At 42.2% G+C, this 16,937-nt stretch overlaps 1 protein-coding gene across 1 annotated transcript in view; it reads right to left on the bottom strand.

The window, feature by feature from the left end:
- Positions 1-16,937, bottom strand: part of LOC107105915 (zinc finger protein 654-like) — a 35,145-nt gene that overhangs the window by 17,481 nt on the left and 727 nt on the right. Inside the window, exon 2 of the mRNA XM_015405963.1 lies at positions 3,721-3,866. Within this exon, the coding sequence (XP_015261449.1) occupies positions 3,721-3,866 (146 nt within the window). The remainder of the gene's footprint in view (positions 1-3,720; positions 3,867-16,937) is intronic.

Raw genomic sequence — 16,937 nt, 5'->3', positions numbered from 1 at the left:
TCTCACCATATGGAGAGTTGAAATGCATTTCTGGACACTGCTGCAACCTAAAATTTCAAGTGCAGTGATAAATCCAGGAAAACCCCAAAACTATAAACCTAAGCGATGAGTTATATACACACACGCATATGTATGCATATACAATTAATGCCTTGTTCACTACCCTCTCCCAGATCACAGGACTTTATACAGTATTAACTCTACCTTGCCTAGATACATTTTGGGTCAGTTCAGCTCCATACAATCCCCCATACTGGACAGAAATGGGTAAGCACCAAGACTGCAGGACTTGAGGCAAATTGCTGTCACTGAACTCTGGTTCCCAAGATGTACCACTCCAACTGCCACAGGTGTAATTGATACTACAGAGGAATGGGATGAAAGGAATCTTTTTATAGGAGATCCTAAAGGGATGACAACATCTCCTTTTTTAACTTCCCTGCCAGGAATGAGACAAATCATTCAAACAGTTTTACAAGCCTCCATCTGGCCCCACAATGATGTCAACTACAACTACCTCATGATTGTAAGTATTGAAACTAATACTTTGGATATCCATTGATCCCTAGGCAAAGTTAAATCAAAAATCAAAAGTGCACTCTCAGTGTTAGGACTACATCTGAAAACAAAGTCAAGAACATCCTAATTGTTTGCATGAAGCTGCAGACAAGTATTTCTCTCAGTAACTCTCCCTTGAACCTTTATGTGTGGGGCAGTAATAACCTAGAGAAGCCACATCAAGATCTGACCAAACACATAAAGTGTTTACTCAAATGCAAGACTACGTTTTCCCCCCAGGCATGCCATAAAAAAAATAGAAGGGAACATCTTACATTCACATGAAAGTTATGGTATATTCAGTGATAATTTGTGCGCATAATATTATAAAAGCTTATCTTAAATTCAGGGTCATCTGAATGCAAGGTATTTGAGGCTTTTTATTACTTTGACTATAATCCCAGGCACCATCTTAGTCAAATTTCTCCTTTGTTGACTCTCATCAGCTAGGAAGGAACTGTTGCTAGTAATTCTTCCAAACCAAGCACATACCAAGCATTGACTAGAGATACAGGCCTAGAGATGTGAAGGCCCAGGGGGAGGGCCACAAAAATTTGGAGAAAACTCAATTTCCCCCATTTTTCCAAACACCTTTTTTCATTTTTTTTTCCAATGGAAAAACTAGAAATTTTGAAGAATACTGAAAAAGCTCGTATGAAATATTTTCTTTTTTTGGAATGAGTAAAATGCTTTTAAAGACAAAGTAGGCATGCTGTAGCCATATACAGCTCTTAAATCCAAGATGTGTTCGTGCACTTAAAAGGATACCGAATCTTCATAAGGGGAGCATGCAGGCCTTTCATTGATTTTCAGCTGTTGCATACCTTTAGTTTTCCATATGACCTGATCTGTGGTTGTTGACCTTTTCACCTTTCCCTCAAACCACTGTGACACATTTTCCCAGAGCATGGGCAAAAAGCAATTTACTACCCTAACTTGCTGTGGGGAAAAAAGAACAGAAGGAAGTGGGACAGAAACTGCACCAAAGCCTAAGAGAAAACTCTTAAAGTTTCACTGAGAACTGAGCTAGATAGAAAACCCAGATAGAAAAAATTCAGGTACACCCTGTGCAACCACATGTATCACCTTCTAGTTTTCTATCAAGTACTGGCTACGTTTGCAGTTCTGCCTGTACAAAAGTAAGGCATTTGTACCTAAATTCAATAAGTATGTCAAATATTGCAATTTTATATACTAAGTTATAAATGATGCATTTTATGTTAAAGCACTAAAATTAGTTTAGGTTTGATATAACAGTAAGTATTGCATATATCTCCCAGATTTCTATTTTTTTTCTGAACAAAAAAGGGAAAAAATATTTTTTGCATGGCTTCAAATTTTGCAGAAATTTACATCTTTATGCTAGCCAATATGTATTTAAAAGTGATATGATTGCACTTCCAGCATTTTAGAATTCTATTTGCTCTGGACTTTGTGACATTCAAATCAAATTGAATGCAAATTATCTTCAGTTGGCAGTAGCAGTGTGCACTTTCCCAATATTGCTGAATCCCAAAATCGGTATGGTATTATGATTCCGGTAAATATTCAAGAAACTTGGATTTATTTGGCTCCATTATACCCTATGGGAATCATCCCCATAGGATATAATAGAGATCTGGGGTATTTGGGGCTCTTTTATGAGGTCAAGGCACCAAATTTGCAACATAGGTCTTGGTATCTCTCCTCAAACCCCCTCCCCAAGTTTTAAAAAGATTGGGCTGGGGGTGCTCCCATCCTTCATTGCTTTCAATGGGCAGAAGGCATTTAAAGAGACCACAGCCTCTTTAAATGCCTTCTAAATTCACTCACTGTTGCTCCACTTGAAGAAGGCATTTCAAGAGACCCTCTTTAAATGCCTTCTTCAAACTCTGCCACCACAGCAGCAGCGTGACTCAGCAAGTGAACTCAGAAGGCATTTTAAGAGACCACGGTCTCTTTAAATGTCTTCTCCAAGGCACACCGCCGCCACAGCGCAACTCAGCTAGTGAACTCAGAAGGCATTTAAAGAAACCGCAGTCTCTTTAAATGCCTTCTCCAAGCTGTGCCCCCCCCCCAGCCAAATAATACCAGCTTTTATTCGGGCTCAACTATGTCAGTAGCCAAATCAGATTCTCTATCTGTATTCAGCTTAAAATACCTGAAAAATACCCGTATGGTGGTTTTTTTGGCATTTCCCCCCAAGCTTGGATAAACCAAATGCACACCTCTAGTCGGCAGAGGTGGCAGACCTGGAAACCAAAGGAATTCAGAATACAAAATTATTTCAATCTCAGCACAAAGACACTTTCAACCACTATCCAACAGGATGGAAGAGACATGGCTTTCACCTTGTATTTTACAATACTCAGAAACTGCTTGCCCAACTTCTTGCACAGGCAAAGAACTGATTCAGGAAATGTTATGTTTAACTTAGTGCAAGTGGCAAAGCTGAGAGGGTTTTTTTTTCACAGTTTCGCTTGCGCAAGGAACCCCCAGTGGATCTAAGCCAGTATCAGTGCAAAGTTACTTACCAGAAATTAAAATATATTTCAGTAGTTTTCATTAGTACTATATCAGTTTCCCATAAATAGTAATTGTGCCAACATACTGACCAATTTAACCTTTTCCAGAATATTTTCGCCTCTTCCTCAAAATCATGGAAAAAATGTGATTGTACTAATCTACTATTCCGAGAGATTAACGAACAAGTGGAAGATTATGAGAAAGAGCATCTAAGGATACTTGTGTTCATCCCAACTTTATCAATCGATGTCAGCAGCACATGGTTAGTTACAAATTGCTACTTATGGGACTGTTCCTCTAGAAATAACCTTTTCATACACTTGGGAAGCAATAGGCTTGTTTCTGGGTAATATACAATAAAGAGAAGAAGCAGAGTACAAGCATTTCAAGAAATAATTTCTCTTCCATCCTGCTGAATGGTGGTCAAAAGTGTCTCTGCGTTGAGACTATATATGAGAAATATATTTTTAATATTTTAATTCTTATGGTCCTAAATCCTGAAAATAATCTGCATTCAGTTTGACTCAAATGTCACAAAGTCATCTTGTCTGCAGCACATTAATATAGGAGACTGTCCTTGAACTTGAATTTCTCCAAGAAGTATGGGCTACCCAAAAAGTTACTGCAGAACTCTAATAGAAAGACAGTTTTACTTACAAGGCTAGGCTACTCAACACATACTGTACATGCTCGCATTCAGCTGGGAATGATACACATGCAGATGTGAAACAACAGAGTGCTGTCTGAAGCACTTGAAGCTGCGGTAAAGGAACCTGCCATCTTCCAGCATAGTCTTCAACAACCTATGTAAAAATTAAATAAAAAAATTAGTCAGAAGTAGTCTGTAAATTGGATGAGAGAAATCCCAATAGTTCTACAGCCAAGAAAGCGTATTTTGTAATTTAACTAACAGATTAGTAGTACACTTTTACAAATAACAACTTAAATACTAGATCACTACCAATGGTCACAATACAAATATGCACTAATTATTATTTACTATTGTTTACTTCATGTAGCAGCTTGCATCATTCTCTTTTCCATTTTATCCTCACAACAACCCTGTGAGGTAGGTTAGACTTGAGTGTGTGTGACTGGCCCAAAGTCACCCAGCAAGCATCCATGACAGAGCAGGGAATTCAAACCTAGGTATCCAGATCCTAGTCTGACACTCTGTCCACTACACCATACTGGTGTTTGTCATTCTGACCCTCTGGATTTCTATGAAATCTCATTACCCATCTGTAGGGGGATACAACTACTATACTGTTGCAAATATTGTTTTACAAGTGTATGCAATATTAAAAAATCCCATCTAATCCACAATTTCCAGCACAAAGTAATGAAAAGAATATAGAAAAAGATACAATAAAACAATGTGTCAGTATAAAGAGGGAAAAAAGGCACCACATAAGAGATGGGCCAACTCAGAACTAATGGAAGTATATAAGCATGATCAACAGCATTAACAAAATGCTCCTCAGAAAACTGTGCTGAAACCTAGTTTTGCACTGTATCTTTTCAATTAAAAAAAACACAAATCTACAACTACTAGGAAAAACAGATTATTTATGTAATCTGCTTCAATTAAACTGGCAAATATTTACTAGTGAAGAAACTAACTAGCACCAAGGCTTATACTTTAAGCATCAGTGAAAAAAAGTCTAAAAACTCTCACAGAGAAGTACATTTATGCCTCTACAGAAAGTGTCTGTTTGCTGTGTTGTCTCTGCAAGTTAGTACTGGTTTCTAATTGATAACATGGGGAGCCAACTTAAATATGTACATTTATTGTTAGGTGTTATGAAAGTAGTTTTGAAAATAAAGAAAAAGGATGCGAAAAATACTGATTTAATACCTTAACATATTCCTTCTTTACATTCGTTTAAGTGAAGCTTCAAGCAGGAGTACACAATGCAGACACCAGCTCAACTCTGGTAAGTGCACTTTCTATTTTAGCAAGAGTCTCTGCCTTTTGCCAGAACCTGGAAGAAGGCAGGGGCTCACTCCTGAACCTCAAAGAAACTTTGAAAACAATGAGATATTTTCATTTACTTATTAAAATATTTATATGCCTGCCTTTCTCCAAGGCAACTCAGGACCAAAATGGTTAAAATACAATGTATCTGTTCAATCACAGAGATAAGACAATTAAACATTAAAATATAATGGTAACAAAACTACATTTTAGTTCTTCCCAAGTGTCACTCAAGTGACCATGAGGTCAGGGAGACATTGGCCTGTATTCTACTACTGCGCTCAACCAAGTGTAAAGCATAAGGATCTTTCCTTCAACTTCCTCTGGCAGAAGAACCATGTAAGTTGAAAGACGTTTCTTTAAACTTTGCTGAGTGGTAGCATACAGGCCATTAGACCTGACCAGGTTTCATAAGAGGGCAAGCACTCTCAATGACATCATTCTGGGCCTCCACTGCTTTCTGAATGTCTCTAGGGCTCTATGAAAGAAGCCCTTATACCTGGGCTTGCATGGAGACAGCACAGATGTTCGCCAAGTGCTTCTGAAGCTCAGTATATCACATACAGTGGCCTACTGCTGTCCCTTAGGGCTACTCCAAGTACAGCTTTTGTTTGCCTACCAAAGCCTTCCAAAGACTCCAGGCCCTCTGTTTTGTTATGTTTTCTTGTCACTATACTACATTAAATACACTCATCACCTTCTTTTGGTACTGAAACCGTTAACTCATTTATAATTTTTGCTGCCCAATACACTTTCCCTGGTATCATTCCTCCCCTCCCCCCAGGCAAAAGCGTCAACTTGTAGATTTTTAAACTTCCAAGGTAATTGCAATGTGAAATTTCAGGTGCAAACTTAGTGCCGTCATCCTCGCCTTTTTCGGAGGTCTGGTTCTCAAAGAACTCGGCACTTATTGCATAAGCTTCCCCCCTCCCCACCAAGTTACCTACCCACTAGCCTCTCCGCCATTTCCTTCACTTTGAGAGCAGACTGATTCATCTTTGTAGAGTTTCCGTTCACCATCAGCAGCCAGGTGTATGAGATGGAGGATGAGCCTATGGAATAGAGGCGTCTGCCGCCATTTAGCGGCAAACAGGAATATTGAAGGGGGCAAGTTGGGAGCAGGCAGTTGGAAATCCTGTACATGTTACAACTATGTGCACCTTGATTTGAGAAGAACACACACGCCCCCACTCAGTTTCTGTTACCTCAAATACTTCATGACAAAGACTGGGAGATGACAAGAGAATAATGTACTGGATCCATTAAATAATGCAGAGAGAAACACGGCACCAGGCCATTCAAATGTTATTTGAAATAGTATTTGTAGAGTTCATTTTCACTAATATTTTCTACCTTTATTTCACTCTTCTTCCACAGAGGTCATGATCCTTGGCTTTTGAACATGCCATGCCATTCTAACCCATTCTCTGGATGAGGGGAGCAACCTTTTAGCAGCCTTTGTACAGATTGGAAGGACCATTCGGGGGGGGGGGAGAGAGAGATGGTTGCCTTTGGATTACACGAGGCATATACATAACCTGCATCTGGAAAGATGCTACCTGTTCATTATTAGTTCCGTTATGTCTGCTTGTCTCTTCATGTAAACTTACCACCTTTCTGCCCTTCAAATAAGCCCAGCTGGGCATATAAACAGGTTGTATGAAGAGAAACAGACAGTCCATCAGACATTTCATGAGAGATGTGCGTGAGCTTTTCCCCTCCCACCCCAGGAACCAATGTGCCAGTCAATCAATGTTTTTTGTAAAAGAAGCTGATGTAGATAAAGTTAGGTGCCATTGACCCTCCAAAAAGTAAGCTGCCTCTGTTGCAGCCAGAAGTTCAGATAAGAATGAAAATTTTGTTTAATAAAACAACCATTACAATTCCAAAACTTTAAACAGCATTCACCTGGCCCAACTCTTAACTTAAATGAAAACAGGCAAGAAAATCTTTATTTCCTTGGGGGAGGACATAACATTAATTTATAATCATCTTGTAACAGGACATACTGGCTGCCAGAGATGTGATCAATGATCAATGGAGATGTGATCAATGCAGACTGTTGTATAACATCCTGATCATCCTGATCATCCTAGCCATGTCACAATTAGGATATGGAATGGGCAGGCAATGTCTCTGAGATGCCAGGCAGCAGACTACCACACATGACTTGGGTGATCTCATGCAACTGACCTGAGTTGCAAGTGGGGTGTCTACTAGTGCAAGCTGAAGGACAACAGAACCCCATCATCATCAGCTACCTTTATTGGCATCACAACAAAACATACATCATCAAGGGATAAAAGTACAACCTTCATGTTGGAGTTGAAACATTCCTCTCCTCTTAATGGCACAACAGCTAAGAACAACTTGAGCCCCTCAAACTAGCTGTTTTCAAAAGCAATTACCACCACATTTGGTTTCTTTGACAACAACTTTTAAAAGAGCTCTGAAAACACAGTCATTTAGTTGCTAACAAAAGGCTGAAGTCCATGACGTCTCTAATACGGAAGACTGCGCAAGCTTGATGTTAGTTCATACTATTCAACATATGGAGGACCGGACATTATTAAGACCGTTTCAGAAGCATCACTTAAGTTATTCTTCTATTATAATATATCTCTTTATACCCCCCCAAAAAAAGCATTAAGTACACTGTGGTGACTTTGAACTGACAGACACAGCTAAACACAAAGACTTATCTATATTACGCCATCAGAAACTGGCAACCAATCTCTCCTTATATATAATTGAATAGTGGGTGCCAAAGTTCTAAAATGCGCCCTGTTAGTGTATGGACGCTTGAACTGTCAGTCAGAAGACTGGCTGCTTTGTGCAGTCCTGCCCAGCGTTTCAAGGTCTTTTGCATATGGAAGCTGATTGGACTTCACTGCATTCCACACCTCAAACTCACCCCCCTCCCTGCAAGGCAGTTGGAATATCAGTTGCATATGGAACCTTCAAGGTCTTTTGCATATAGAAGCTGATTGGACTTCACTCCATTCCACACCTCATACTCCCCCCCCCCGCAAGGCAGTTGGAATGTCTGGTGGTGTGTAGGTCCCAGGATCATGTTTTAAAAGCTGCCTGGGGGATTATGGACCATTCACACACTTTCAACCTTAACATACCTCATAGGGGGAGAGGAGAATGATGACAGCTGCTTTGGTTCCCACTGCAGGGAAAGACTGCCCTTTCTCTAGGCAGAGGCTGGGGGGGACATAGGGTTGCCAACTCCAGGTTGGAAACTTCCAGGATATTTTGGGGATGAAGCCTGCTGAGGGTGGGGTCTGAGGAGGAGGAGGAGGAAGAGGGGGACCTCAGACAGATACAATGCCATACTCCCCACCCTCCAAACAAGCTGTTGCCAGTCTCCAGGTGACAGCTGGAGAGCTCTTAAAGCTCTGGTGCTACTTCAAAGTGCTGCAATTTATTGACAGAGTAGTGTTTTGGCAAATCTTTAGGAATTGTTTGGTGCATTTACGATGGGGCACCCACCCAGAGCCTCTGGCATTTTCTCACTCTGCTGACATCAAAACCAATTTAAGGCAAAATAAGAGGCTACTGAGAGGGGAGGAAATAAAGTTGCCAGCTTTAGGTATGGAAATTCCTGGAGATTTGAGGAGTGGAGGCCGGAGAGGGGGACCTCAGACAGGTTACAGTGCCATAGACTCCACCCTCCAACCCAGCTATTTGCTCCTGGGGAACTATTGTTGCCAATCTTGGCCCAGCACCCATCAAACCATTCTCTTCAACCCCCTGCTGTGCAGCAGACTTTCCCCTAGGGTTGCCAATCTCCAGGTGGGACCTGGAGATCTCCCACTGCTACAATTGATCTCCAGATGACAGAGATCAGTTCCCCTGAAGAAAATGGATGCTTTGGAGGGTAGACCCTATGACATTATACCTGCTGAGTCCTTCCGCCCGCCCCCCAATGCTGCCCTCTACAGAATCTACCCCCCAACACTCCAGGTATTTCCCTCCTTATAGCTGGCAACCCTACTTTCCCCTCAGTGCCTGATGGTAGGCAACTTAGTTTGGTCCAGTCACCTACTTTGGCCTTTGGGAGAAAACATATTGGGGCCAATCCTGATAGGGTTGCCAACTCCCGATGGGAAATTCCTGGAGATTTGAGGGATGGAGCCTGAAGAGGGTGAGGTTTGAGGAGGGGTGGGACCTCAGACAGGTACAATGCCATAGACTCCACCCTCCAAACCACTCAGTCCCTCATGGGGAACCATTGTTGCCAATCTCCAGGTGAGGGCTGGAGACCACTCAAAATTACAATTGCTCTGCAGAAGGGAGGGCGGAAGTCAGCTGAAGTCAAAGGGGCAGATAATGGTAGGTTGATGGTTAGCTGGGAAGGAGATGGGGTTGCCAACTCCAGGCTGGCAAATTCCTGGGGATTTGAGGGGTGGAGCCTGGAGACGGTGGGGTTTGCGGAGGGGTGGGACCTCAGACAGGTAGAATGCCATAGACTCCACTCTCCAAACCAGCCATTTCATCCTGGGTAACAATTGTTGCCAATCTCCAGGTGAGGGCTACAGATCACTCAAAATTACAACTACTCTTCAGGGAGCAGAGATCAGTTCCTCTGGAGAAAACAGTGGACTCTGTCATTATACCCTGCTGAGGTCACCACAGCAAAATGACACTGTTTGCCCAAAGCCAGAGCACTCCCCCAGAGCCTCTTTCTAGATCCCGTTGTATTTATTTCCACAACGGGCTTTACTGCTAGTTACGTTATAAAAGAAAGGTTACAGCATTCTACTTCCAAAAGAACTAGTGAATTTTAAAAGATTTCAACTTCTGGGTAAAATATAACTGCAATGGTATACCATTTTAGATAAATTGTATAAGAATTACAGTTTAAGAATGGTAAATGCTTCTTTCATAACAAAGCCAGAAAAGGCGTTGTACATCAAAAGCCATAAAATACTGAAATGTGATTAGCAACTGAAGATATTCTTGCTTTCAGATAACCATTCAAATGCTTTGACTTGTCTTCTAAATTATGTAAAGAACTGAGCACTAGGCAGACACCAAAAAAGTTTTAAACATCCTGATACCTGCTAAAATATTACTTTCAAAAAAACTGGAAAACAATCAACACCAACCAAGAAAAAGTAGTTGACGTCCTGAGATATTAATAAATGAAGGTGTTCTGTTTCAGTCTTCTCTCAAAGGTAATTTCAGAATTCAGGGAATATGAAGAAGAAGAAGAAGAGATTGGATTTATACCCCGCCCTTCACTACCCAAAGGTGTCTCAGAGCGGCTTACAAAATCCTTTCCCTTCCCCTCACCACAATAGACACCCAGTGAGGTGGGTGGGGCTGAGAGAACTCTGACACAAACTGCTCTTTCTCAAGGACAGCTGTGCCAGAGCTTGTGACTAACCCAAGGTCACATCAGCAGGTGCAAGTGGAGGAGTGGGGAATCAAACCCGGTTCTCCCAGATTAGAGTCCACACACTTAACCACTACACCAAACTGAAGTTAATGGAGATTTGCAATACTTCCCTAGTCTACAAATTTAGCCCTGTCCTACAGGGGGTTATCAGTGAATATTAGCAACCTATAAACACTACTTCACATCCAATTGCAAAACCTGAAACTAGATGAGTACATGATTGTCCAATTAAATCAAAGCTCCTACACTCACTACAGGTCACAGGAGAAAGGAATTATAGCCATGGACACAGCATGACTTTCTTAGTTCTATTTCAATCATGCTTCCTGGTGCACTCATTCCCTTGACCTCTTCTGGTTTAAGACATCCACTGTTTAGAAATTGTTTTTCCCCCCCTTTTCTGCATAAGGCACTCCTCCCAGACTTTTCGTAACCACACACTTTTTCAATGTTAAGCATACACTTATACAAGTACTACTTAACAATGAATACATACAATTATCTCTCTCTTCATCCTATATCTCAGATTGATGAAATTTAGCAAGTCATTTCCCCCATTCTGCATCTCTGTAGTTCATTTTCAAATTACATACTAGCTATGAAAATATTCATAAATGTATATATACAACTGCAAAAAACAAGTGCAAAACTGTCCAAACTAAGCATTCAATAATATGTTCTATACAGAAGCCTATCCATAGATTTTCTTTTTCTTCAAGGCAAAACAAGCCGAGTGCAGAAGAATAACTGAGCAAAAGGAGAGACACAAAATAGAAATACGTAAATCAGAAAAGTAGATTAAGCGATTTTTCATCCTGATCCTACCTACTTGTGATTGTTTTCAATGAAGCATACTTCCAAGTATGTGTACACTTCTATTATAACCTTCAGCATGCAGATTTTCCCCCCCCCCAACCAATACCCAACACTGTCCAACACAATTTTAGTGAAGAAAGGATGACTTTTACAGTGTCCTTGAATCTAGGACCTCATCAACGGCAGGGAAACAATTCATGAAGAAGTTAACTTGCTGGACTTCCAGTCGATGGAACAGCGATGGCGGACGCTCTCCTCACACGGAGGAGGGCAAATCGCACACCAGCGGCTTGGAGGGGTGCCACCCCAAGTGACACCCCCCACGGAGCCTTTGCGATAGGCTCCAGGCCAGGGGGCTTTTGAGGGGTAGCCTCTTCGATGGTGTAATGCCGGAGAATTGAGGCTCCCCTCCGCCCCGACGGTCCAGTCGCTGAGTGGCCATTGGGCATAAGCTGGACTGACCGAGACAAGCACCAGAGATCGAGCGGAATGGTGTAAAACCGAGCGTGATCAGATAAACTTGCCAACAATGAACGTGAGTTCTGAACGTGAGTTTGAAAAGCGATTTCCCCCGCGCGATTGGAAACAGAGATTGCAAAGAGGGATGCCTCTTTTGTGAATGAGCGGTTAAGACACGAAGAGGGAGAGGGGAGGAAGTAAACCAAAACTGTTTTGAGAGACTTATCTGAATTGCTAAGTCATTTGGCGAGTTTTCCGAGTTGTGGGGAAGCGGCAGAAACTGTAAACAAAACAGGAAAGATGGCGACCCAGCAGAGAAAGTTTAAAACGAAGCTGGGCGGGCAGACTCCGAGACCGTAAGAGGGAGAAGATGTCCTCAAACTCCTGGCGGATATGCTCAAGCCGGTGATGGAACAACTCGATGGTATTAACCAGCAATTGACTGTGATGAATAAAAACTTTGCGGCTCAGCAGCTTCAGCTGAACGAGACGGAGAAAAAAGTGGAGTAGGCAAATGAGAAAATTAAAGAGATTGACACCACAAGTAAGAAGTTGAAGAAAAGGATGGGAGAGGTGGAAATGAAGCAGAATTGCCAAGAGAATCGAGCCTTGCAGCTTCAGATGGAAAAAGCTAACATGATTCTCAGGTTTCAGGGGGTTCCTGAAACAGATCGGGAAGACTTGAAGAGGGTGCTCAGTGAGATCATCGCTCCAGTAGTAGGCTTAACAGCGGATGAACTGGTAAACGAAATGGAGACAGCCTATAGGGCTTACTCCAACTATATTAAAAAAATAGCCTACCTGGAGAAATAGTGGTCAAGTTTTCAAGAAGACAAACCAGAGATGCCATTTTAAAAGCAACATCAGCAACTCCACTGAAAATGGGAAATGTAGCCATTAAAACTTTAAAGGACTTTCCATTTGAAATTAGACAAAAGAGGAAAAATTACAAGGAATTAATTATTTTCTTCAAACTAATAGATATCGTACAGATGGGCGGTTCCGGAATGTGTCATCTTTAAGATCAACAATAGAAGGGAGAAGATAGACTCCACTTTTAAAGTTAAAGAATTTTTGAAACGTCAGCTGGGGACAGATGATGAGTCTAGAGAGGGAGAATCGAAGTCGAGTGACTCTGCTACCTTGGGAACGGAAGAGGATTCTGCGGCAGAAAAGGGTGCAGGACCTGCCAGAGTGGTATACGATTTTAGAGACAGAAAGCCGAAGTAAAGGCAGAAGGACTTGGAAAATGGCCTTTTGAAGCAAAGAATAAGAAGATGATCAGAGACTTCTCTCATAACAACTAACAAAATAACATACAAGAAGCGAATTGTTATAAGCAAGAACTCAACAAGTATATTGTGATAATAAAACTAATGGTACTAACATATTTAGTAACAGTGAAAAGATCTCCTTCTCTTGGGGTTTTAGTCTAGTGTGGTTTGATTTTATTTATCCCTAGTTGTAGTCCCTCCCCTATATTTCTTTGTAGTTTGTAGTATATGCAAAATAAAGAATATCCCTACAGGGATTTTTTAAAAAAGAAGAAGTTAACTTGCTCTGTTATTATTCCGTTAAATCATTTCACTTTGGTGAAACACACAGTCTAGTTGCAGGTACTGGCAGTTTAAAAAAATGGTGGAAGCACTTTGGAAATCCAATAAGCTAAAACTCAGTCACACACAGTTGTAGTGGTTGAATTCCTCTGTTTCAATTAACAGAACATTTTTCTTGAGGAAAAATATGTTGTCATGAGCAAATTTTATGGACCACAAAAACTACTTCTTGCGTTTTAAAATGTGAAAGTCAAAATATTATGAAATGGCCTTAAGTTCTTTATTATTTATTTATTATTTGAATTTATAAACCGCTCACCCCCTGTGTACCCAGGTCTCAGAGGGTACACATCAAAAGACAAAAACATTAATATAAAACAATACATAAATAGTAATAAATACCTAAAACAATCTCAGATGGCACATTATTTCAATTATTGCTACTACCTTGTAGGGAAGGTAGGGAAGAAGCAGGAAATGGGGAGGGAAGGAAAAGAGAGTACCAGAAAGATGGTACCCATCACTGTCCTCAATTAAAAGCCTGGCAGAACATCTCTGTCTTGCAAGCCCTGTGGAATTGCATTAGGTCCCACAAGGCACAGATGTTATTTGGCAGAGAGTTCCACCAGGTAGGAAACAGGGCAGAAAATGCCCTAGCTCTGGCTGAGGACAGCCGGATGTCTTTCGGGCTGGGGATCACCAGTAGATTGTTCTCTGCAGAGCTTAATGCTCTCTGGGGGACATACCAGAGCTGACACAGCACAGGTTAAACATACACAGTCTGTGATGTTGCAGTCAGGACCTGTGCTGCCACATTCTGGACTAGCTGGAGCTTCCGGGTCAGTCTCAAGGATAGGCCAGCATAGAGTGAGTTACAGTAGTCCAATCTGGAGGTGACCTGCATGGATTACTGTGCCTAGGTCGGGGTGAGACAGGAAGGGGGCCAGTTGCCTCACCTGGCGTAGATGGAAAACTGTCAACTTGGCAAAATTTGTGATCTGGGCCTCCATTGATACGGAGGCATCCAGAACCACACCCACACTGTCAAGTTAAGGCATACTGTCAAGAATAGGGAGTTGGCACCCAAACTCTGAATCCCCCTACCCAGCCACAGAACCTCTGATTCAGGCTTTTTTTCAGCCATCCCACCATGGCCTCCAACCCATCAGCCAGATTTTGAGGGGCGGTATCCAGGCAGTCACCCATCAGGAGATACAGCTGGGTGCCATCAGCATACTGGTGACACCCTAGCCCAAAACTCAGCACCAGCTGGGTGAGGGGGCACATATAGATGTTAAACAACATCAGAGAAAGGACTGCCAGTTTGGTGTAGTGGTTAAGTGTTTGGACTCTAATCTGGGAGAACCGGGTTTGAGTCCCCACTCCTCCACCTGCAGCTGCTGGATGACTTTGGGCAAGCCATAGTTCTGGCACAGCTGTTCTTGAAAGAGCAGTTCTCAAAAGAGCTCTCTCAGCCCCACCTACCTTACAGGGTGTCTGTTGTGGGGAGGGGAAGGGAAAGGAGTTTGTAAGCCACTCTGAGAAGATGGGATATAAATTCAATCTCTTCTTCTCGTCTTGTTCTGCCCCCTGAGGGACCCCACATATTAAGGGATATCTAGTTGACACTCTCTCTCCTAATGCTTACCTTGACCTTTGAGAAATGAGGTAAGCCACTTCAAGACTACCCCATAAACTTCTACATCAGTGAGGCGGTGGGTCAAAAGGTCATGATCAACCATGTCAAATGCTGGTGTAAGATCAAGCAATAACAGAGGCACTGACCCAGCTCAGTCCAGCTGTCTGCAGAGGTCGTCCATGAGGGTGATCAGTGCCGTCTCCATCCTATGGCTAAGGCAAAAGCTGGACTGGAATGGGTCAAGTGCAGATGCTTCACTACCACTCTCTGAATTACCTTCCCAGCAATGATAAATTGAAGACTTGGTGACAACTGGAAGGATCTAAAGGATCCAAAGAGAGCTTCTTCAAGAGTAGTACCACCACTGCCTCTTTTAACCCCTCCAGGTAGACCCCTGAATCCAGGGACAGGTTGATGATGTCTACCGGGGCGGGGGGCATATTCCCTTGCCACCAGCTTTCACCACCCATGAGGGACACAGGTCTAAGAGGCATGTGGTTGGCCTAACAGCACCCAAGATCCTGTTGACATCAGCCCACGTGAGCTGGCTGAAGCTGTCGAACACTGAATCCAAAGATGGCCAAGTGGCCTCCAGTTCGCTATACTGTATCAACATTGGCTGGGAGGTCGTGTCAAAGCAACAAAACTTTAACTGCAAAAAAGCCCACAAAAGCCTCATAGCTAATGATTAAATTAGTAAATTTTGGGGTCTCTCCATAAGAGAAGCTAAGGACCTAATTACCCTAAACAATTATGCTGGGTGAGAGCTCTCAGAAGTGATGGAGGTTGAATAAAATTCCTTTTCTGCAGCCTTCACCACCACCTCATAGAATTTCATAGGCGTTCTATAAGACGTTTCTGTAGCTTCATCACAAGTGCGCTGCCAAACTCACTCTAGTTGTCTTAGTTCCTGCTTCACCCCCTAAGTTCCATAGGATACTGAGGGGGGATTACAAAAGCATTGGAAAAAACCTCCAGCTATAATATAAGCTAAACGTCTGCAAATGTCTTAAATTTTTATCATAACTTTTTCACACTTGCAGATTTCTACTACTACATCCTGAAGAGACACACACCAACAATGTGAACACCATAAACCTGTATATGATCCTCCCACTATTTTACCACCAAAGCTTCCTACAAACTACAAGATTAGAGAGTTTTTTAAAATATATACCCATCCGCCTGCAAATCAGAAACTCAACAAAATGACAGAATTTAATGAATTGTCAGTATAAAAGTAAAGACTTATTCTGGGGTCCTTTATATGAAAGAACATCTGAATAAGAATAAAAGGATGCAATTTGTACAACAAAAAACAAAAACAAAAAACTGAAAAGCGAAGCTTTGCACAGAACACTGAATTTAGGCTAGCAGTTAGTCAATTTAAATTGAATTACAACAAGGCAAGCTATGAAACAACTATTTAGCACCTTTAGTATGTCTACAATACTTTGCATATTGTATCTCCCTAATCGCCTTGGCGTTAAGTCATGCCGGCCACATGACCATGGAATTGTCTTCGGACAGCACTGGCTCTTCAGCTTGGAAACGAAGATGAGCACCGCAACCATAGAGTCGGATTCGACCGGCTTTACTACCTTTAATCTAAGGTAGTTCAGCACGGCTATCTCTGCCATCTCTACTAAGCGTTAAGATGCATGCACAAATAAAACAACAACTTGCGGTTTTCTCGCAGATTTTCAGTTCAGCGAATCTTAGTAAGCGGGACTTACTTCTGAGTAGACATGCCTAGGCTTAGTCTACTAGCGTCGCATAACACCGGGCCTCCTTCCGCAAGTGGCAGCACCAAGAAGTCACCACTTGTGAACAGAACAGGGCCTGCCAGCCAAGTTTCCTCCCCTCCGACTCAGCGCTCCACCCAAACTTCCCCTTGTCGGCTTCTGACAATTCAGCGTCTCAGCTGGGAACTTCATCATAACCAGACGCAGAGCCAGCTTGTCGCTGGGCGAACGCGACATCGGGGCCACGGCTCACTTTCCTCTCTTGGACCCC

This window comes from Gekko japonicus, unplaced genomic scaffold, assembly GCF_001447785.1.
Source record: "Gekko japonicus isolate JY-2015 unplaced genomic scaffold, Gekko_japonicus_V1.1 scaffold365, whole genome shotgun sequence".
NCBI classification, from domain to species: domain Eukaryota; kingdom Metazoa; phylum Chordata; class Lepidosauria; order Squamata; family Gekkonidae; genus Gekko; species Gekko japonicus.
The sequence above is the reverse complement of the archived record's forward strand: the minus strand, read 5'-3'. Positions and strand labels throughout refer to the sequence as shown.